Genomic DNA, 25,079 nt, shown 5'->3' on the forward strand with positions numbered 1-25,079 from the left:
ATACAGACGGTAAATGCTCAGGAGAAAGTGCGTCATACAGTGAGCTGAGCTCTGGGGAGAATATCAAGTGCTCTATAGAGAGAGGATGAAGCGTATTGCTGAGGGACAGGCAGCGGAAATGAAATGTTTCTGAAGACGCTGAAGCACAGCGGTGTTTCAAGGGGAAAAAAGACTTCTGGTAAATAATGTGCCTTTTGTCAGATGTATTTCCCAACACAGACACTTCGAAGCTTTAAGATGGACTATAAACCGCGAGAGCACATGGTCATCTATTGCACGGTTTAACTTTATAGACCAGAGAGCAGGGTGATAAAATATGATGTGTTCCTGGACCAATATCTTCTTCATTCTCTTCCCGAAACAACATTCCTGTCAAACAGACATCCCAAACTCCATAATTCACAGAACAATGAAAATTATGTCATCATTTACTCAAACTCATGCCATTCCAAACCATTATGACATTCCTCTGTGGACAACAAAAGATAGTGAAAAAGAATAACATGACACAGAAATGCAAGGTTCATGCTTTTCACAAAGCATTTGAATTAACCTTCCATTTCCAGTGTGCCAAATAAAACGGATGTTATTTCTGCTGTGATTTTCAGGGATAGTTCACCCCAAAATGAAATTTCTGTATAATCACTTGCATGTCATTCCAAACTCGTAAGAATTAAGTTCTTTTAATGAAATCTAAGATACTGTATCTCTCCGCACGCACATTGACATAAGTCACTTTGATTACGCAACTACCAATTCAATAAGGTCATAACGATTTTTTAGAACTAATCCGTATGAATTAAGTGGTGAAGTGAAAATTTTCTGAAGAGACATGATTATTTTATATGATGAATAGACTGAATTTAGCCTTTTATTCACTTATAAACATTCATCAATTCACACGCTTGACATGTGAGAACCAATGAGGTTCATTCTCGTGTTACGCAGCACGTTTGAGCTTCAATAAGAACCAATGAGGTTCATTCTCGTGTTACGCAGCACGTTTGAGCTTCCTCAAGAACCAATGAGGTTCATTCTCGTGTTACGCAGCACGACTGAGTTTCCTCAAGAACCAATGAGGTTCATTTTCATGTCACGCAGCACGTTTGAGCTTCCTCGAGAACCAGTGAGGTTCATTCTCGTGTTACGCAGCACGTTTGAGCTTCCTCAAGAACCAGTGAGGTTCATTCTCGTGTTACGCAGCACGACTGAGTTTCCTCAAGAACCAATGAGGTTCATTTTCCTGTTACGCATCACGTTTGTGCTTCCTCAAGAACCAGTGAGGTTCATTCTCGTGTTACGCAGCACGTTTGAGCTTCCTCAAGAACCAATGAGGTTCATTCTCGTGTTACGCAGCACGACTGAGTTTCCTCAAGAACCAATGAGGTTCATTTTCCTGTTACGCATCACGTTTGTGCTTCCTCAAGAACCAGTGAGGTTCATTCTCGTGTTACGCAGCACGTTTGAGCTTCCTCAAGAACCAATGAGGTTCATTCTCGTGTTACGCAGCACGACTGAGTTTCCTCAAGAACCAATGAGGTTCATTCTCGTGTTACGCAGCACGACTGAGTTTCCTCAAGAACCAATGAGGTTCATTCTCGTGTCACGCAGCACGATTGCTTTTCCTCAAGAACCAATGAGGTTCATTCTCGTGCTACGCAGCACGTTTGAGCTTCCTCAAGAACCAATGAGGTTCATTCTCGTGTTACGCAGCACGTTTGAGCTTCCTCAAGAACCAATGAGGTTCATTCTCGTGTTACGCAGCACGTTTGAGCTTCCTCAAGAACCAATGAGGTTCATTCTCGTGTTACGCAGCACGTTTGAGCTTTCTCAAGAACCAATGAGGTTCATTCTCGTGTTACGCAGCACGTTTCAGCTTTCTCAAGAACCAATGAGGTTCATTCTCGTGTTACGCAGCACGTTTGAGCTTTCTCAAGAACCAATGAGGTTCATTCTCGTGTTACGCAGCACGACTGAGTTTCCTCAAGAACCAATGAGGTTCATTCTCGTGTTACGCAGCACGTTTGAGCTTTCTCAAGAACCAATGAGGTTCATTCTCGTGTTACGCAGCACGACTGAGTTTCCTCAAGAACCAATGAGGTTCATTCTCGTGTTACGCAGCACGTTTGAGCTTTCTCAAGAACCAATGAGGTTCATTCTCGTGTTACGCAGCACGTTTGAGCTTTCTCAAGAACCAATGAGGTTCATTCTCGTGTTACGCAGCACGTTTGAGCTTCCTCAAGAACCAACGAGGTTTGATCTCTCGCGTCAAGCAGGTTTGGTTAACAGAATTTATATCAGCTGATCAATGTTTATATGTGAACAAAAGCCTAAAGTAAATTTGGTCATAATATAAAGTGATTGTGTCTCTTAAGAAAATTGACTAAATCGTTCAATTCATATTGATTTGCTTTATGAACTTTTTTAAGTCTCAAGGACAGAAAGACATCAACAAGATTTAGATTTATGTTCTGAAGAGGTGAGTAATTAATTTTCATGAACTTACCCTTTAACTCATTTTGGGAAAATAAAATAGGATGTGTTCCTTGACCAACATTTATCTCATACTCATCCCGAAACAACATCCCTGTCAAACAGACATCCTAAACTCCATAACTCACACAACGAGGAAAATTATGTCATCATTTTCTCATATGATTGACAGGTTGTCCTGCCCTCACGCCAGTAAACATCAGAAAAGAGATGAGATGTCGCTGCAAGAGGGAGGGGAAGTTATTTTAATTAAAGATTATGAGAGCATATTAATTGAAAAAAATAATAATGTGCACAGATAAATCTTTTATAATAACACGGCAATATTCCATAAAAAACAAGAATCGTCAATTTTTCATTTCATGGTGACTTTAATAATTTAAAGAATGAAAAAAGACTGACAGAGAAGCAGAGCTCACAGAGATGTCTACACACTATCAGAAATATTATTATCGTATATGCCTGTCGAATACAAAGTATAGAAATCCACTTATGATAAATGCATTCCTTTCATTTCAGCAAAAAAAAATTTTTTTTAACTAAATGAAATGTACATAAAAAAGTTGTTAATTGTTCAGTTTGCTTTTGGAAAGAAATCAAGGAAACGACAGCTGCTAATATAAGGCCATGAGGACTCATAACATGGTTCATAACAAATGGTTTAATACATCATAGACAATTACACATGCGGGGACTTTCATGCACCGTTTCATTTGCCTTTCTTCTTCTGTTGTTCCTGGAAGAAGTCATTGCACGCAACCGTTAATGCCGCCACTAGCACAACAAACTCGTTAAAGTCGACTTCGTTGTCCTTGTTGGAGTCCAGATCGTTCATGATCTTTTCCACCAGCATGGGGTCCTTCTGGGACTAAACAAAGAGAGGATACAAAACAACTCAGCACAGCATGTTTTCATTGTGCATTTATTGGTCAAATCAACATTCCAGCCATGTTAAAATAAGATATATATAATATTTTATATATACATCTTTTATTATATATTAAAAAACACATAAAATGACACTGATGATCTCTTCATCATGGCACCTGTTAGTGGGTGGGATATACAGAGGGAATGCACATGACGTCACCGTCAGCTGGAGCGACTGCGGTTACGCCCCACTGAGTGGCAAAAAGACTGAGAGGCAGCACTGGTTTACAGAGTGAATGCAGCGAAAACACACAAAACCAGGCCCGGCGACAGAGGGGGGTAGGGGGAGGCTTGTCCACGGCCCCCTGGACATCGCTGTTCCGAGCTTGAGACGGACTTGATAATAGCGTGTCATTTTCTCACTCAAACCAGCCAACCTGCTGCTACTTCTGCTTTTAGAGGGAAAAGGTGCCCATAACTGCTTGTCCATGATCTGTAATCATCGTAATCCTCTGTAAGAATTCGTAATAATAGCATATTATTAGCGAAAAGAGGCTAGCAAAAGATTGCACTCGTCAAATGATTACATTTCCATCGTGTTTCGCTTCGGTGAGTAATGTAGCCAATCACAGACAGGTTTGTAGATTTCTGAAACGCAGCTGGCCAATCACAGGTGTTGAATTTGGAATCTCTCACCGTCTAGTGTTTGTCCTGGTGATGACGTCAGTTAACATGCGCGTATCTGTAAGGGCAGACCTTTTTTTACGGTGAAGTAAAGTGAACAAATATTGTGAAAATAAGAGATTCATTGTATACCAGCTTCACTGCGGAACTTTGTGAGATTGTGTTTATTTAATGGGTGACAGCTTTTAGTGATTATATAGGGAACGCTCTTTGCACGTTTTCTAAAAAATATAATTATTTGTTATGAATAGGTCTATAATATGTTCAGAATTTGAATAAAAGTTGTTTTCCATTCTTGACAAGCGGCCACTCATGCTTCGATACACTGACCCATATACATGCAGGATTCACTCTATAAATTGTGAGGACTGACAGGGATACAAATTTATGTATCGAAATCAGACTCATAAATATCAGGAAAAAAACGACTCCTGGCTTCATGTCAATATACATGGATCACTGGATCTTTGGTAAGTTGTAGGGAACACTATATCAAGTCCAACCTTTAGGTAATCTGACAACCGTTTATTTTACTCGCGTTTTCCCCTATTAAATCCAGTCATGCAGGAGCTCTTCTGCCACACAGCCCCGTGACGTCGGTGCATACCCTCTATTAGACACCAAGTGACCATTTTGTCCTCAAAGTTGATGTGTTAGAAGCAGGAAAAAGGCAAGTTTAAGGATTTGAACGAGTTTGATAAGGGCCAAATTGTGATGGCTACAACTGGGTCAGAGCATCTCAAAAACTGCAGCTCTTGTGGGGTGTTCCCGGTTTGCAGAGGTCAGGATCTCTTAAAAGTGGTACAAGGAAGGAACAGTGGTGAACCGGAGACAGGGTCATGGGTGGCCAAGGCTCATTGATGCACGTGGGGAGCGAAGGCTGGGCCGTGTGGTCCGATCAAACAGACGAGCTACTGTAGCTCAAATTGCTGAAGAAGTTAATGCTGGTTCTGACAAAAATGTGTCAGAATACACAGTGCATCATAGTTTGTTGTTTATGGGGCTGCATAGCCGCAGACCAGTCAGCCCATGCTGACCCCTGTCCACTGCCGAAAGTGCCAACAGTGGGCACGTGAGCATCAGAACTGGACCACAGAGCAATAGAAGAAGGAGGCCTGGTATGATGAGTTGCATTTTCTTTTACACCATGTGGATGGCTGGGTGCATATACACTTAACTGGGGACACATGGCACCAGGATGCACTATGGGAAGAAGGCAAGCCGGCGGAGGCAGTGTGATGCTTTGGGCAATTTTCTGCTGGGAAACCTTAAATGCTGCCATCCAAGTGGATGTTACTTTGACACATACCACTTACCTAAGCATTGTTGCAGACCAGGCTGTGGCCTCTTTCAGCAGGATAATGTGCCCTGCCACAAAGCAAAAAGGGTTCAGGCCTCCAAATCCCTCAGATCTCAATCCAGTCGAGCATCTGTGGGATGTGCTGAACAAACAAGTCCGATACACGGAGGCCCCACCTCGCAAATCACAGGACTTAAAGGGTCTGTTGCTAACACCTTGGTGCCAGATACAACAGCACACCTTCAGGGGTCAAGAGTCCATGCCTCGACAGGTCAGGGCTGTTTTGGCAGCAGTATTAGGAGTATTATACGGTGTATATACACAGTGGATATTAATTTTTAATTAATGAATAATTATTATTATTTATTTTTTATATTTAATGTTAATATTAAATGTTGTTGACTTCTTTAAAATCATTTAATTTAATTATTAACATGAATAATAGTATATTCATGTTTATAAATGAATTAATTCATATATTTTGATTAAGTATTATATAATATTTATAAATACTAAAGTCTTTCTCAAACTGTTTCATTAATGTTTTGTCCTGTTTGGATTAAGATTTGTTGTATTCAACCCTTACAATGCAGGCCCCTTGAGCCAAAATGCATTGCTTTCTTACAGAAATTGCTTATGTTTGATGATGCTTATTTTGATATGAGCACTAACTCAATGATCCTTGTTGCAAAAGCCTATTACCAGAACATCCGAAAAACACCATCAGGTCAGACTCAAGGGGATGTCCATCTGTGTATCCTGACATATGTTCTACGTGAGGACAAATGGGCAAAACCCAGTGGCCCTGCGTCTGTTCCAGTCGTGCCACTGGTAACCATTGAGCCGTGCTGTTAAAACCATCAAAGTCCATCAGCCTGTGGCAACGCGGTATGACTGACTATCTGTGTGTGTGCGGTTAACACATTAAGCCACCAGACACAGTTTAACATCTCACTCATTACTCTTTCTGCCTCCTAGTGTTACAGTACACACTCCCGAGAGAGTGAGTGTGTAGTGGCGAGGGAGAGGTGCGAATCTATATCGGGCTGTGTTCCAGCCAGTAATTGATGATGCGTAAGCAACAGCCTCCTTCTGATGATGCGTACACAGCTGAGACCCACATCTCACGAAAACACATCCAGCTCATATTTCACCCAAAAAATTAAATGAAGAAAATGAATAATTATGTTACATAAGGGAGAAAAAGCCTGTTTTTGAATCATTCAAATTTTGTTGCATTGAGACATTATTTGCATGACAATTATGCACATTTGTCCCCATAATCAAAATGCAATCACAACATTCTACTCTTCATTTTACTCTTTTTTCAGGTGCATCCAACTGTATTTTTCATTTAAAATAGTATAAATTAGCACAACTTATGTAAATCACAATATATAAATAAAAATACATATATATATATATATATATAAAAGAATTTGAGTTTTGTTAATTACGTTGATGATTGCAAAAACAGCATAAAAATAATGCAAAAATATCCTAAAATTAGGCCTTTCCTTTGCTAATTAATTTTTAAAAATCATTAAATATTACTTTTTATTTCTTTATTTTAATTTTGTGGTGAAATATGATTTGGATACATTCTTTGTTGGGTGAAAGATAATACTTTTCCCCAATGAAATACTGTAATATAATTAGTAAATAAGGGAATAGTCTTAATAGTCTGTTATTTTAATTACAGTTACTTCTGATGTAATTGCATTAATACTGTAAAGACTATACAAACAATTCAAAATTTAGAACAATAGTGGATTTAACATCAAAATGTGACATCTAATGTTAAAATGTGTTTGCATTCTCCCTTGAAATACGTTGGTCAGTTTGAAAATAATGTATGCAATTTTATATTATTATTATTTTTTTTTTTTAAGTAGTTTCATGTTGTATCGTTCAAATGGTCGAGGTTGATATGGAATTTAGAAAGTATTTAGTAATAGAAATAGTTTAAGTTTAAGGTGTAATTAGTAGTTAGTAATACATTTTCTTAATTAAATAGTAATTAGTAACTTAGCCCACAGTGGAAGTGGAAACCCAGTTCAACAGAGAGACACATCAGGACGCCGTTTGACCCAAGCTCGGTTTTCGTGAACAACTTCATTAATATTCAGATAAAGTTTCCCAATTATGAATGGGGCTAGTTTTATGTAACAATAATGTATCTGATGGGAAAGAAATAATTCATTTAATTCATTTCCTCAGATTTGCAGCCAGCTCACCATGTGGTCTGTCCCAGTGTGTGAGCTGGAATTACACGCCTGTGTACACACGAAATGAATTCAACGCAAACACAGTCAACAAGATGAAAAGTTCATGGGGAAATTAACCAAATTATTATCACTAATCAACACGCCGGAGCCAAAAGCTCACTCACATAAATAAGAGCGGGGATATGTGTTGGATGTCAAGATGGAATTAAAGGATTATTGAGGGTTGACTAAGCAGTCAGTGAGGTGATGTTATGGGCTGTTTTCATGAAGGAATGAAAACGCTTTGAACTTTTCCCTCTCGCTCTCTGTGTGTTCATATAACAACTCTCATGTGACATGAGGTCAAAAGATTGCTTATTTCACATTTTTAAAAGGATACTCCTCCACCACTTTTTCAAATTAAACTGTTATTCCCATAAATAAAGCGAGTTGATACATCCCTCTCTCATAGCATTTAGCTTAGCCCACTAAGCTCAGTTCATTCACTATGGTACCAAACAGAGATCAAGTTAGAAGCGACCAAACACCTCCACGTTTTTTCCCTTTAAATACAGTTACACGAATAGTTGAATGATCAAGTATGGTGACATAAAATAAAAAGTGACGCTTTTCTAAGCGGATTAAAAAGGAGAACTACAATGTATGGCACGATAGCACTTCTGAGAGAACTTCGACTCAGCGCAGTAAAAAGTCCCATCTGAAACATCCTCTCTCACATCTGTGTCAGTCCATGCAAGTTAAGAAGATATTATAATAATATCATATAATATCATATAATTCATATAATATAAATACAAATTAATACATAAATAAAAAAAGTATAACAATTATATATTTTCTAAATGTGTATATATATATATAAACGCATATTTATCAATTAATTGTGATGTCATTATATGCAACTCAAGATCTATATATATGATTATTAGTAAATCAATACAAATTATTAAATAAACATTATTAAAAATGTATAATACATTTAAGTAAAAGTAATCATATATATATATAATATAAGTAATATAATTTAAGTATAATATATATTTTAAGTAATATATGTAATATAATATAAGTATAATATATTTAAGTAAAAGTTATATATATATATAACCTGAATACAACATCTTAAGCCACACTATATATATATATATATATTGTGGATTGTTGTATTCAGATTTTATAATGTATGCCTCTTGGGACTAACAACATATCGCAGATGATAAAGCTAAAGCAGAGACTGTGTGAATAAACAGTTTTTGACATTTTTTGATTGCTAACCGTGAGGAAGTCAGTGAGTTCGCTGTTTAGAAGATCCTTCAACTCTCCTTTACTGAGCTTGTATTTGTCTCCCTCGCTCCCCGAGTAGTTGTAGAAGACCGTGATGAGCGCATCCATGGCTCCCTCCAGTTTACTGGGCATGGCTGCAGCAGAGCACCTGTGGAGAGGAGAGGAGAGGAGAGGAGAGGAGAGGAGAGGAGAGGAGAGGAGAGGAGAGGAGAGGAGAGGAGAGGAGAGGAGAGGAGAGGAGAGGAGAGGAGAGGAGAGGAGAGGAGAGGAGAGGAGAGGAGAGGAGAGGAGAGGAGAGGAGAGGAGAGGAGAGGAGAGGAGAGGAGTCCAGTTCATCCCAACACAACCGATGCTGCTCATACATTATGTCATGCTTTCAATAGTGGTCTAGCTTAAAGGTTACATTTCTGGTGTGCCATTTAGTGGCCATATTCACAAAAAAAACACTTGATAAATACCATGATATTTCTCTGGACACGGTGCCATGGCATTGCTATAGCACATTAATTTAATTATCATTACCATGATCAAAGTACCATTATGTCACAGCAAAGTGACACAGAAAAGTATCTTACCTCGTTCAGAGCAGAGAAGTGAACTTCTGTGTGCGTTTGCGAACAAAGTGTTTTCTGTAGTGGGTGAAGTTGTTTATGAGGTAACCTGTACAGGAAAAGACCCTCCTCTGTTGTTGTGACGATGTAATGTAGCTCAGGTGTTGCACCATAGTAACCCTGTGATCTTTATCCGCACCCTACCACACACCTGCACAGAAAACACACTCCAAATAAAAGAGCAGCGGCCTCCTGAGAGCCCTCCATACAGACGGATACACACACACACAGAGCATATGCAGAACTAACTTCACTTTTATTAGTCATCAATGCATTTTAATACATTGGTGTTTTGCTGAGTTTTTAGTGGATGCATGAAATCAGATTAACCTTTAAAAGCATCAATGATTTGCCAATCATTATTACATATTCAGATCTATGATATTTATCTAACATGGATGGATCTCTACAAGTCATGATAAAACTCTCCTGATATCAGAGTAACAATTACAGAAAAAAATAGACTAACACTGTTACACACCGCGGGTCGTTAGCGACCCTATACATACAAACAGGCATTTGTTTATCTTTTTTTCTTGTTAGATTGTTTATAATGGATTGATTGAGGAATACTAAGAAGGTTGATGTCTAACTTTAAAAAAATGAATGAAGAGGAGGGTATGAATGATGTCCCGGGTCACTAAAGACCCGAGGTATGTGTTTAAGGGTTAACTATGAACATGAATCATCAAAAAACACAAAGTTTGCAAATACTTTTCTTCATTTTTAACAGAATATTGTTTTATCATTTAAAAAAAAAACTTTTGTTGTAATGTTTGTGATATATTTCATTTGAAAGGTGTGCTTGTGCCAATTATTTTCAAAATAAATTACCTTAATAATTTGTTATGTAATGCAATGACATTCATACGACTGTTCAATTTTTTTTTAAACAATAATACTTTTATTTAGTGAGGATGCATTCAATTGAAAAAAAAAGTAAACATTTCATAATGTTACAAAAGATTTCTATTTCAAATAAATGTTCTTTTCAACTTCATATTCATTGAAGAATCCTGAAATGTATCAGTTTCCACAAAATATGAAGCATCACAACTGTTTTCAACATTGATAATAATCAAATGTTTCTTGAGCAGTAAATCATCAAATTAGAATGATTTCTAAAAGATCTTGTGACGTGTATATATATATATATATATATATATATATATATATATATATATATATATATATATATACTCACCTAAAGGATTATTAGGAACAATTTCTCATTAATATATATATATATATATATATATATATATATATATATATATATATATATATATATACACACACACACAGTTATTTTAATATGTATAATATTTCACAATATTCTTGTTTTGCAATATTGCCCCAGTAAGCAAATACAATTTCTTGCAAAATTTTTTTTAAACAAATATTACCGACCCCAAACTTTTATAGCCTGATTAACTAGCTTAACCAGCAAGACTTTCATGGTCAACCTGCTTCACCTGGTGACCGACACCAAAACAGCTCTAGCCAGCATGGATACTTATGAAAATACATCCTTTCATCAATTTAAGCTACAATACGGGTTGCCAGGTCTGCACAACAAAACCCACCCAATTGCTAATCAAAACTAGACAAAGCGCTTCCCGGGGGGAAATAAAAACTACCCATGGAATCTCGATTCTGGACTTGGCAATACTAACAGAAGCTAGAAAAATACGAAGCAGTAAAAGACTAAACAAAGAACAGAAAATGTGTTTTTAAATATAATTGATACTGCGCTTTTTGTTGTTGTTGGTGCCTAGATGGCAGAGGCCCCCGGGACCCTCTGGGACAATGCCTGCATGCCCCATGTCAAAAGGGCCCACCCTCAAGTCTACAGCTGGAGTGCTGAAGGGTTCACAGTCATGGAATCTGACATCTCACATGATTCAATTTAATTCATGTCTGCAGCACAATTGGCAGGCTACATGTAATAAAATTGGCAGGCTACATGTACATAATAAGTTTGAATGAATAATTATATAGTGATGCCTGTCTTATCAAGCCCCTCTAAAAGTGATTCATCAGCATCTTTGACCTTGACACATACAAAAGAACTCATTTTGGACATTGAGTCATTGCAACTGATCAAATATAACAATGCCTATTACATTTTTTGTAAACTGTTTACATATCGTTCCTCTGTAACGTTTTCTTTAATACGTTTCTTTTCTCATGGAATTATTAAAACATTTACCAAACGATTAGGCCTATTTGAACGTTTTATAGCCTATCGTCCTCGGTGTGAATTGATATCTAGTTGTTTATGTTCTACTCTGTCTGTATCAACATGTTCAGAAAGGTTCAGTGCTTCGATTGGAAACTCCAGCAACATCCTCCGAGCAAAGCGTTTACGTCACGACTATTATTGCTCGAAGGAACGGGACATGATGACGCTGTTGTTTTCCTAAAACGGGGCTAATAATCCCATGGAGTTTGCTCCTAGGCTTAAAAAAACAACTTCAAACATAAGTATAATAATTTTTGAAAAAGACTGACTTATTATTTATATTATAAAAGAACTTAAAGGTCTACTTAATAAAGCGCCGTCGTGCATCGAGAACTCTCTTTCTCTCAAAGGATCAAGACTAGGATCCTAAGTCTATTTTTTACCTTCTGATTCCACCTGAGGGAGAGAGCAGAGGGGGTCAGGATGAGGCTCAGGTGTGTTTCACCCCCACCCCTTCAAGCCAAAAGTGTTTTCCGTTCATTAAGATGATGAAACGTTTCCCTTCGAACGCTGTGTGAATTAGAGTGAGAGAATCTATTGAATTTGCATTCATGAGTGAGTGACCCATATAGTCCCGAAAATTAGTTTTTATATAAACTCGCGGTATTCATACTACTGTAAGTGTCTAAACACCATTAAAGTAAACAGCAAAATGCAGCACATGTAGTTTCATCACATCATGTGATGCCTACTGTTTTAATGGCGATGTTTTTCTGACCTCTAGTGGCTTAACTTTGGGAGTGTCATTATAATTATTTGTATCTTTTAGCTACTACACTTTTAGTTTTAATACAACTTTAGTACAACTTTGCTGAGATGCACATACACACTGTCATACAATCTTTAAGGGAAAAAAAGGAAAATAAATCAGCTTAATAATTTAATGGAAATTGTTATACACCTTATTCAGGATTCTGTAATGAATAGAATATTCAAAAGGACATTATTTATTTGAAACAGAAATCTTCTGTGACACTATAGGCTAATATAGCTAATTATTGTCCTCTTCCATAAAAAAAGTACTGCAGTTAATGTTTCAGTATTTGTTTGTAGCTCTATTTGGACTGGTTTAGTTTTAAGAGGTATACCAGATCTGTGCATTGCTATCATTACTTGGATAAAGATTACAGTGTCTTAATAGATGGTCTGATAAAAATACACCCAGGTTCAACTATAATCCAATACAAAAACTTAAAAATGACATTATAACTGTCACTGTTCCGCTGGTAGGACGCTTGGTGCTCTTTTTTTATTGAGTTTTTTTTTTTAAAGACTCAAAATTCATCCTGTGAAGACGTTGCATTACCAAGGAAACAGTTTTTTAAATTATTTTAAGTGTGACTGTTTCATATCAAAACCTTGTTATTGACAAAACATCATTGGAAAGGTTTGAGTGTCATTGTTCCATATTTGGTGACTGTTTTGTGATAGAAGTGATCAATGGAAAAATCTATGGAGTGTGGTTGACACCTAGCGGCTATTTTTGGTACAGCACCTAAACACAATCTCATAGGAGCTTCATTTTTGTGATATAAACTTCAAATTTGGAACACAACTTGGTTAGACATATGGATTTGATTTCATAGCAATTTTACACTGTAAAAAATACCAAGTACCCTGGTTACCTTTACATTTTGAGTTTATTGAACTTCAAAATTTGAGTTGATACAATGAAGGAAATTGGTATAATAAAAAGAAACTCAAAATATTATTCTATCTGAACCACATAAAAAAGGTTATAATTCATTAAAATAGCACAATTTGGCATGTTTCACTGCATCATTTCAAATAAAACAAACAATTACCCAATATGCCTACAAAATATTTTAATAATATTTGAATAAAGGTTGTCTATTCTCAAAAATGTTCATTGTATTATCTAAACATTTTAATTTCAGTGAACTCAAAATTTTAAGGCAACCAGGTAACTTATTTTTAAAATATATATATATATTTTTTACAGTGTGGAGTACTAATTATTTTGTAAAATATATATTTTATATATTTATATAAAAAGTAAAAATGTTTAGAGCAGTACATTTGATTAAAAGTAAATTTAAACTTCCATACCTTTTTCAATACTTCAATTTTTTAAGTGCTAGCACCTGAAAGTGGCGTATAACCTGAAAACTTTAAGAAAACAAAAACCACTTAAGAATAGGCTACTTAAGAAGTATTGTAGGCTAGTTGTTTACAAGATCTAGCCTATAGGCCTACATATTGTCTGTGCATCTGCAAATTAGCTAAAGGTCGGCACTATGTAGGCTAATTGCGCGCATTTTGCGCGGAAGAACATTCTTTTGGTTGTGCTTCAGCTCTGCGTGACTATGTAGATGAATATGACCCTTGATAACAATTGATAATGCTTTACATTGAACTCTGTTAGAGCAGTGTTTTCCAACCCCGATCCTGGAGGCACACTAACACTGCACATTTTGCATGTGTCCCTAATCAAACACACCTGATTCAAATGATCATCTTATTAGTGGAGACTCATGCTGCGTCCCAATTCGCCTACTTATACTATGTCCTAAATGTATGTACTCTTTTTGTGAAGAAAAGGTATATACTTTTGAGTGTGTAGCAGAAAAGTATGCAAGCTTCGGGACATACTACTCCATCTTTAACGGACTCTGTCGCGTGCATCCCGTCACCGTTTATCTGCCCTCTCAATCATCGTCAGATTCGTCACAGTTCAAATCCTCACGTCAGTAAAGTTGGTTTTATATTCGCACATTCAAACTTCCGCGTTCAATAACTTCATGAATCTTTATTAAAAAAGGCAAACTTCGGTTATTTATCATTATTGATTTTTATGAGAACATGCTACAACACATGTTTCTGTAGAACTCGACGTCTTTCAAAAGCAGATAAACACGCTTACCTCTATGGAGAGTTGGGTTTTTAGGGACCATCTACAAATTACGTATCTTCTTCGGGTTGTAACGGCAGCTTGCATCCTTGATCTTGCAATACTGCCATCTTCTGGTTCTACGTATTTCCCATATACTTCAATCATCATATTAGTGTCATTAATCCCGTTTTAGTCAGAAAGCAAATTAAATATTTTATTCCTTGTTCACTCCTACTGCAGTCTATTATAACAGTTACTCCTGTTTTTTGATGTATTGAATAGATAGACATAATATCATTAAAAAAAAACTCAGCTGACACGTCGCCGCTGCCCAGATAGTTATAGCACAGCAGTTGTTTTTGAAAAATAATAATAAATCATATTTTTTATGAATTTTCATAATGAATAACAGTCAATAACTTTACTGTAATTGACTGTACCGTCACCAAACTCATCTGACACGTCACCGCAGGCCAGATAGTTATAGCACAGCAGTTGTTTTCGAAAAATAATAATAAATCGTATTTTTTATGAATTTTCATAATGAACAATATTTAATAACTTTACTGTAATTTACTGTACCATCACCAAACTCAGCTGACACGTCGCCACTGCCCAGATAGTTATAGCACAGCAGTTGTTTTCGAAAAATAATAATAAATCGTATTTTTTATGAATTTTCATAATGAACAATATTTAATAACTTTACTGTAATTTACTGTACCATCACCAAACTCAGCTGACACGTCACCGCTGCCCAGATAGCTATAGCACAGCAGTTGTTTTCGAAAAATAATAATAAATCGTATTTTTTATGAATTTTCATAATGAATAACAGTCAATAACTTTACTGTAATTTACTGTACCATCACCAAACTCAGCTGACACGTCGCCACTGCCCAGATAGTTATAGCACAGCAGTTGTTTTTGAAAAAGAATAATAAATCGTATTTTTTATTAATTTTCATAATGAACAATATTCAATAACTTCACTGTAATTCACTGTACCGTCACCAAACTCAGCTGACACGTCACCGCTGCCCAGATAGTTATAGCACAGATTACAGATGGATTTCCACATGACTGGATATAAAATTACAGTTAATGTAACTGTTCATTCTTTTTAATTTCCTAAACAGCTTTCTAAACACCATCATTATAATGCATTTTTTATTGTTTCTAAAGTAAAATATATAGCATTATAATGTGCGTTATATTTGCTGGTAGGTTCATCTGTAGCCAGCTAAAATGTAATGTGCGTTATATTTGCTGGTAGGTTCATCTGTAGCCAGCTAAAATGTAATTAGCCTATCTGTTTGCACACAATGAAAAAAAAAAAAAAACTTTGTACACGGTCCCTAACTGGTTTTCCACGCTACATTGTACATTCAGTGGACATTCGCAAGTAAGAATGCCTTTAAAATAATACTTGTACATTTTTTTTCAGTTTTGAAAAGTGGTGTGGGTTGACAATCATTGCTTCACAATATCATATCGCTGTTTACCATTTGCAAACATTAATTTATTGCACATTTATTGAGCAATAATTTTTTACAGAGACTCTCCTCGTGCGTTTGCAGTTTAAATATAATGATGCATTTAAAAGTTAATGGCCAAACGTGTCATTAAAAACGTTAGTTGCAGGTGAAATATGTGGACAACGCTGAATAAATATATTTTTGTCAGGTTAAATATTGTTAGGTAGTTACTCAAACCCCTTTATCTAAACTTCTCTACTTAACCGTCGAACTCGCTCATCCGTCATGTTTGTAGTTTTTTAACGCTTTTTATCCGCCTTTGTGCGTCGATCCATAGTCTACTTCGAATTCGGACCGGAAATAGTAAACCATCCGGGAATCTTTGGAATACTCTTTTCAACATACTACGATTTGGGACATACTAATTCTATTTTCGAATACTATTTAGGATGGATAGTATGCGAATTAGGTCAAATTAGGTCATGATTTGACGCAGGGTCAAAGACCTGAAATTGGGTGTGGCAGATAAAGGAGACATGCAATATGTGCAGTGTTGGCGTGTCTCCAGGATAAGGGTTGGAAAACACTGTGTTAGAGAGCTTCATATGGCAGTTTATATGTTCAATAAACCTTCAACCTCTCTCAGTTGTTGTGGAAACTAACTGACCTATGCCACTCCCACATCATACACAGTGAAAGTAGCAGGACTCAGGAGCAACTTTTTTTCTATTTATTGATATGATGAGACACGCACAGACAAGTGAGGTATGCAAGCAATTTCCCACGAAAACCATCCCGTCTAAAATATAATGGTAATAGGCTTACCATAGTTAATCAGAGTAAGACAAAAACATGTTTTGGAAGAAGAATCGACGAGGCATTGACTCATTATTTAAAGTAGATATCCATATGATGATCCCGTGATGGGCACCTCTAAAATATTCTATATACACTACATTGGTAAAAGTTTTTGGACACCTGCCTTTACATGCACATAAACCTTATTGACCTCTCATTCTTAATCTGGAGTTTGTCCACCCTTTGCAGCTATAACAGCTTCAACTCTTCTGGGAAGGCTTTCCACAAGGTTTAGGAGCGTGTTTATGGGAATTTTTGACCATTCTACTAAAAGCGCATTTGTGAGGTCAGGCACTGATGTTGGGTGAGAAGGCCTGGCTCGTAGTCTCCGCTCTAATTCATCCCAAATGTGTTTTATCGGGTTGAGGCCAGGACCCTGAGCAGGCCAGTCAAGTTCCTCCACACCAAGCTCCATGTCTTTATGGACATTGCTTTGTGCACTGGTGCTCAGTCATGTTGAAACAGGAAGGGGCCATCCCCAAATGGTTCCCACAAAATTGGGAGCATGAAATTGTCCAAAATGTCTTGGTATGCTGAAGCATTGAACCAATCATGGCACCTTCTGAGAGCGACCCATTCTTTCACAAATGTTTGTAGAAGCGTCTGCATGCCTAGGTGCTTGATTTTATACATGGTTATTTGGCCATGGAAGGGGTTGAAACACCTGAAATCGATGATTTCAAGCGGTGTCCCAATACTTGTATATATAGTGTATGAAGCACCTGATAAAACCCTTTATAAGCGGTGTCCCAATACTTGTATATATAGTGTATGAAGCACCTGATAAAACCCTTTATGTTTCTTTTCTTCTAAGAGTGTAAACTCCAGAACAGCAAAGGTGAAATACCTGGATGCCTGTATTAAAGGTGTCATGAAATGGCTTTTTAAAGGTCCTGTTTTTCGTGTTTTTGAAGCCTTAATTGTGTTTACAATGTGCAATATAACATGAGTTCATGTTTCGTGTGTAAAAAAACAGTATTTTTCACACAATTTAGTTAACTGTACAGTGCTGTTTTCTCTGTCCTAAAAACGGCCTGAGGATTTCCTCGTTCTATGAAGTCCCTCCTTCAGAAACATGTAACGAGTTCTGATTGGGCCAGCGCTTCCGTGTTGTGATTGGACAGCAGCTTAGCGCACTTTGCCTGGAAAGGTCCCGCCTCTTACCAAAACGGGGAGATGCAAGCGCTCAATTGCTGCGTCCCAATTCGCCTACTTATACTACGTCCTAAAAGTATGTACTCTTTATGTGAAGAAAAAGTATATTGTTAGGGGTTACAGTTTTGACCCATAGACCAGATATGCGAAATGAAGACCAGGAGTCAGGATGTTCAATCATCGGAGAGAATTTTACTGAAGAATAGTTTGCAGTTTCATCAGTAGAGTCAGCTTCAGAGTCTCTCAGGGCGGTGTCAGGCCAGACTCTACTCTACACAAAATTACCACACCAGTTATACCAATTTCAAGGGCATGATTTACATCATTACAAACACGTGGAATATTACTGATTGGCATAAAGTCTAAACAATGTGTCACGCGAGAACAGATAGGAGATGTTTTTGTTCTTAATCAGGATGTATACATCAGACAATCCCAAGATTGGGGTAGTGTTGACTTCAGGGGAGTCCTAGAAAGACGCCAAGAGGTCTAGGGTGTGAGAAAAGCGGTCCAATCCATTCCATAGACCTGCACAAAACATGTAACACACACACACAAGACTCTAGGGCACATCTCTCCTCCAAGGTTAGTGCAGCAGTGAACTTATCAACAGGACAAGATATCAACACCACATGACAAACACATCTCCAGAAAGAAAAGTATGACTGATGTCATCTACCTCATTCTATAAAGAAATATAAAGACAAAAATGTACTTCTATCAATGGGAAAAATCACACTATATAAATGGGAAGAAATCACAATTGGGAGACTCAAATCCTCCCACCCCTTCCTGTCCTGGGGTTACTAACAACAGGCAGGATTCACCTCAAAAAGTTCTAACTTTTTCTCCAAGGCCCTGTTGGTCAGGACCCAGAGATAGAGGTCAGGCTATCTATATCAGGGCAGATAGATAGGGGTCAGACTGTCTTTGTCAGACCGTCTCTGGAAAGCAAATTAGACACCATACAGCAGACATAGAGTCAAAATCATATTAAATAATAGTTAAATGTATTAACGATCACATAAAATTGATTTGTCAATAATTCATTATTTTGAAAGGATAATAACTGATTATTTAATTCATGAGGTTATTAAAAATCATTCAAAAGGATAAGATGCATATGATGAAGATGCATATGATGAAGAGGCAAGGGTGTCGGCCCACTCCCCCCTTCAATATACTTTTGAGTGTGTAGCAGAAAAGTATGCAAGCTTCGGGACATACTACTTTGCCATCTTTAACGAACTCTGTCAATTAGTTACGTGCATCCCGTCACCGTTTATCTGCCCTGCCAATCATCGTCAGATTCGTCACAGTTCAAATCCTCCACATTGAGTTTAATCTCCTACCGTATCGGAGAGAAATGTAGCCGCTCGTTGATCTGCCATGTGTGGGTCTTTAATGCAGAGACTCTCCTCATGGGTTTGCAGTTTACATAATAATGATGCATTCAGGGGCGTAGCACCAAATTTTGGGCCCTGGGTACAAACCATCTTGCTGGGCCCCCGTACCATGTATGTGTATGTATAGAAAACGGACTTCCCTGCCTTGGGCCCTGGTTACTCAGTACCCTTTATCCCCCCAGTCCCACGCCCCTGGATGCATTTAAAAGTTAATGGCCAAACGTGCCATTAAAAAAGTTCACAATGCTGCTGCAGGTGAAATATAATGTGGACACCACTGAATAAATATATTTTTGTCAGGTTAAATATTGATAGTTGGTCACTCAAACCCCTTTATCCAAACTTCTTAACCGCCGGACTCGCACATCCGCCATGTTTGTAGTTTTTTTAACGTTTTTTTATCCGTGTTTGTAGTTCTAATCGAATCTCGAAAAAGATTGTTTCTGAGTGTCTCCTCCTGTCTGCTAATTTCTCAACTGTGCGACAGAGTCGCGTTGGTTATGACGCAATCGTTAGCCTATTTTTACAAAAACAGCTTCTACGGAGCGATAGTGTAAGATACAAGGTAATGAAGCCTTTTATGCATTGTCGTGTTTCTTTAGAAATAAACAATGGACAAATGGAGTCTTTAAACGCCTCAGATGTAAAGTTATTCACTGTCAAAGTGACTCAAAAATGAATGGGATGCTAACAGCAGGTGATGGCTTGGTTAGCAATGGCCGCCGCTATGGGTGGAACGCTTTCCGAGTGCTAGATTACCCCCTTGGTCCAAACCGGCCGTTCGCTGTTCCCCCTGAAAGGGAACTTCTGTTAAATAAAATATCTCGCATTGACATTGAACTTTGAGATTTATAATTTTTCAGGTATTATTTATGCCCTAACAGCAACATTTCACACTAACTAAAGTTTGAAAGATGGGATTGCGAAGAACAGGATCTTTAAAAAAAGAATACTGTTTTCTGAGGTCAACTAATGACGCCTGTGTGTTTTTTACATCCAAAAACATCATAACTAATAAGTATTAGGCTATTTTCTACACTCTAAAAAATGCTGGGTTAAAAACAACCCAAGTTGGGTTGAAAATGCACTAACCCAACAATTGAGTTGTTTTAACCCAATGGTTGAGTTGTTTTAACCCAGTGGTTGAGTTAAATGTTGCTTAAGACAACCCAATTGCTGAGTAAGAACAACTCAACCATTGGGTTAAAATAACCCAATTGTTGGGTTGGTGCATTTTCAACCCAACTTGGGTTGTTTTTAACCCAGCATTTTTTAGAGTGTAGTGGTTTTGAGGCTCTCTTCTGAACGCTGGGTTTTGATGGGCGTGCCGCACTGGAGACTTGAAAGTGAACACCCACGGCTAGGATTGGATAAGATTTGCATATTTAATGAGCTTCTGCTCTCAGTTCAGTTCACATGAGGGAGGGATTGATTTGAAAGCAGCAACCGGGTGTAAACGTCTTTATCAAACAAACAGAATGATTTATCAACCCGCGATTGATTGGAATATTATTTCTGTATTACATGGCCCGCACGATCTGTGGATATAAGCGTGAACACACACACACACACACACACACACACACACACACACACACACACACACACACACACACACACACACACACGTGTGTGCGCCCACAACAAGAAAATATTATTTCTGCCGATGGGCGTACACTTTAATAGCCCGTCTGGAAAACACACAGCCCCAGGACTAGGCCTACTATTAGCCTATAAAAAAGACATTTTACTCACATAAGTTTGTTGCACCATTCCTTATGGATCCAATATAGAAGGCACAGCATTGTGTCTGCAAATCCAGCACTTGAGGCTTGTTTACAAACGATTCCACAGTGAAATGAAGCGAACACACAAACGTTCTTTCCCACGTGAACTGAAACTTCATTAAAAATAAATGAAGTACCCTAATATTATGATCCGAAGGAAGCTTATCTTGCTAGCTTCTTCAGCATGTTTATTGCTGCTGGCTAGCGAGCTGATGAGTCGGTGGGCGGGGCTATGTAACTGTGCTTATTATTCTGTAGAGGCGGTGTTTCGCCACTAGATGACAGGATAAAGCTCACGATCGTTTTCTGTGCCCGGTGTCTATAAAAGCTTTTCTTTGACTAACAAGGAAGTTTTTCAAATATCAAAAGTGAAATCCGACAACTCAGTGCAACCACATGATGATGAGCAAGTTGAGCAGCTTCAGGAGCAGACAAGTAATCCTGGTGCTCCTGAAACTCTCCAGCAAGTGAACTGAACTGAACCCCACCGTCAAGCTGTAATGGCTTTGAGTGTGCATCTGTGATGAGAAACAATGCCAGTTCAAGCCTCAATCAGATCACAAAAAATGCTGAAAACACTTTTATGCTACACACTGTTATGCAATAGAAAGATGCATAAAGGCACATTTTATTCAAAAAGGAAAGCTATACTGTGAAACAAGAAAATAATATTAGGACTTATTTTTGTACGTGCAACTAAGGTCTTCACATACTCGAAATGTCACATTTCTGCGGGATTACAGTCAAGTCAATTGTATTATTATTATTATTTTTTTTTTATACATTGATGTTAATATCTTATATATACATTAACAGTGGACTACTTACAATTGTATTCAGTAACTAAATACATGACAAAAATTATTTCCAAAAATTAATCCATTACATTTTAGGTTATATATTTAGAATACATTTGCCTTAATTTTTTTATTACATTGAATTTAATAGGATACTATTGTATCATATTGATATAAAAATACAAAGAGAACGAAAATATTTTTATCATGATATATTTTTATCAACAACATTAAAAGCATTAAATCATCAAATAATGATTGAAAGACAAACTCCTTCCGAAAACATATGGTTAAATAGACGACTTATTGAGTGTAAAATAATAATAATAATTAAATTACTAAATTATGAATTATTTACTGCCATTGTGTAAATAATATAGGCTGCAATTATGTAATCAATAAAATGTACTATAGTCTGATTATGATTATTTTAAACTGTAACAATCTCATTACAAGCACATCTTTTTTTTTTATCTGATTACATTCTCCAGATTACATGTAATCATTTACTACCCAGCATATTAATAGCATAAAAAAATTAAGCATGTCTAACAGCATAATGACTCATAAGTGATTCATATCCAGTTTTTTTTTTTTTTTTTTGTAACACCAATTTCTGTGATATTTTTTTAATACATCCTCTGGTAATTAGTTTACACAGATATACATATATCCTGAAAACAAATCACACCAAGGGACAATGTTGCCCCTATCATGAAGAATTTAAATTTTGTGTGTGTGTGTGAGAATCAGATCATTACTGACTCCACAGAGAGCGGCTCAGTGGCTCTCTGCCCTGTCCTGCTCTCAGCTTTTTTTTCTATTTGAACAAACAACTTTATTCTGTAAAAAGATTAATGCTTGACCACAGTGACACCCAACTGCAACTTCCTGGTCTGAAAAACACCAAAATATAAACAAGGGCTTTTCATCTCAGTGAAGGGCTGACAGACAAACTATGATTAATGAGAGAGAGAGAGAGAGAGAGAGAGAGAGAGAGAGAGAGAGAGAGAGAGAGAGAGAGAGAGAGAGAGAGAGAGGAGAGAGAGAGAGAGAGAGAGAGAGAGAGAGAGCCTACTCGTCCTTATACAGAGATGGGTTGTTTAAGATGCATTTCCTACTCAAGTCTAGCCAGACAAATATATGAATATTAATGAAAATGTTGTGTTATGTCAGTTATGTAAATGTCGTGCTAATTAATTTATATTAATAGAAGGTTTTTAAAGGTGCAACAGGAAATGAGATGATGTGGTAAAAACAAAATTCTGCTGTAATGTTGGGGACAGTTGCTCTGTTTCAACATTTGTCTGTTACACAAACACAATTTAAAGCGGTTAAAGGAATAGTTAACCTAAAGCTCAACCTATGTTTCAAACGTATGACCATCAACTGTGCAACATAAATGGAGAAACATTGAAGAATGTGTGTTTTTCCCTTTATGCAATGGGAACTGAAGCTTTAAAAAGGATGCAAAGTACAACTAGTAAAACAAAAGAGCCTATAATGTTTCTTTTTAAGAGTGTTAACCTCCTGAAGTCATAAAACAGCTTTAGATGAGAAACTGTGAGTGAATTTAGCACATGCAGTCTAATTTGTGAACAAATCCTTTGATTCAGATATTTTCAATGACTATTCAATAAATTAGACACTGTTACTTCTGTGAAAGCAAGCGAAAGCTAGACTAGGAATAAGATTTTTTTATTATGTTTCTTACACAAAGATGTCATTTAACCCTCAGTTATGAACCAGTTTTATGATACTTTTGAGGTCCTTTTTGATTTTTAAAACTCCTTTTGATGTTTTTTATTCACAACAATAGCATAAAAAGACCAACCCATCAAATTCACATTTTGCTTTCTGAGGAAGAAAAAAAAAAAGTCATACAGGTTTGAAAGAATGTGAGTAAATAATTACTCTCTACATCTCACAATTCAATTTCTGATGCATTTTTTTTTTTATAAATGCATCTTATTATTTATATACTATTACATTTTTTATTTATTTTTGCATTGACATTTTTTTAGATTTCATTTTAGTTTTCAGTTTCAGTCCTTTTTGTTGTGTTTTTAGCTGCTAATATTTGATGCAAATATCCATAAAACCTGTACCAATATTTATATATATGATCTGACAAGGAAATTACAGCCTTAAACTTTGTTACTGTCAATGATCTGTGCACTTTTAAGTGTATGACATGAATTGTGATTCTTGAGTACTGTAAATAACTTCACACCACCTCATTCAGCAGAATTAACGGACATTTCAATTCTGATAATGAATGTTTGTGCGTTGTTTGAGACAAAATTGCAGTGCATCAGTGAATAATTTTGATCCCGATCGTTAGTAGTTCATAATATTTGCAATACACGTGATCCATATCAACAGGGGTGAGGGGGACAGAAATGTCGTAATACCAATTTTTATTTGTTTGACCGATATAATTGATCACATCTCTTGCTTTTAATTCGGTAAGATATCAAATACATTGCTGAACAACACTAATCAATAATTTTTTTTCCTCCTTTATTATATGATTGGTTTATATAAGCAATTGTTCATTAAGTCTCCATATATTTTACGCAATGTTATATATTATATATAAAGGGCTATATATAAAGGGCTATATAAATAAAGGGCTATATAAATAAAGGGCTATATATATATATATATATATATATATATATATATATATATATATATATATATATATATATATATATATATATATACGCTGAATTTATTTAATTAAAAATGTAGTAAAAAACTTAATACAGTGAAATATTATTCTGATGTAAATCATCTGTTCTCTATGTGAATATATAAAGTGTAATTTATTCCAGTGATCAAAGCTGAATTTATCATCATTACTCTAGTCAGTGTCACATGATCATTCACTAATCATTCTCAAATGAGGATCTGATGATCAACACACATTTATGATTATTAACAGTGTTGAAAACAGTTTTGCTGCTCATGGTGCTGCTTCATTTTTTAACCCATTTAAACATTTGTGGTAAAATTTAAAAAAA

The 25,079-nt window shown here is 36.5% G+C and overlaps 1 protein-coding gene across 4 annotated transcripts; it reads right to left on the minus strand.

Moving 5' to 3' along the window:
* Positions 1 to 2,863: 2,863 nt before the first annotated feature.
* On the minus strand, positions 2,864 to 21,562 carry s100z (S100 calcium binding protein Z). 4 transcript variants are annotated; one of them, XM_067424282.1, is made up of 4 exons: positions 21,222 to 21,562; positions 9,435 to 9,621; positions 8,851 to 9,007; positions 2,864 to 3,361 (listed from the first exon to the last, which is right to left on the minus strand). In XM_067424282.1, exons 3-4 carry the CDS (start codon positions 8,989 to 8,991, stop codon positions 3,203 to 3,205), a joined length of 300 nt encoding a protein of 99 aa, XP_067280383.1. In that variant the 5' UTR covers positions 8,992 to 9,007; positions 9,435 to 9,621; positions 21,222 to 21,562; the 3' UTR covers positions 2,864 to 3,202. The 4 variants fall into 4 exon arrangements, with proteins under 4 accessions (XP_067280383.1, XP_067280382.1, XP_067280381.1 ...); XM_067424281.1 differs by lacking the exon at positions 21,222 to 21,562 and adding an exon at positions 19,413 to 19,449; XM_067424280.1 differs by lacking the exon at positions 21,222 to 21,562 and adding an exon at positions 13,786 to 13,919.
* Positions 21,563 to 25,079: the final 3,517 nt, after the last annotated feature.

Source organism: Pseudorasbora parva, chromosome 18 (assembly GCF_024679245.1).
Source record: "Pseudorasbora parva isolate DD20220531a chromosome 18, ASM2467924v1, whole genome shotgun sequence".
Lineage (NCBI taxonomy): Eukaryota > Metazoa > Chordata > Actinopteri > Cypriniformes > Gobionidae > Pseudorasbora > Pseudorasbora parva.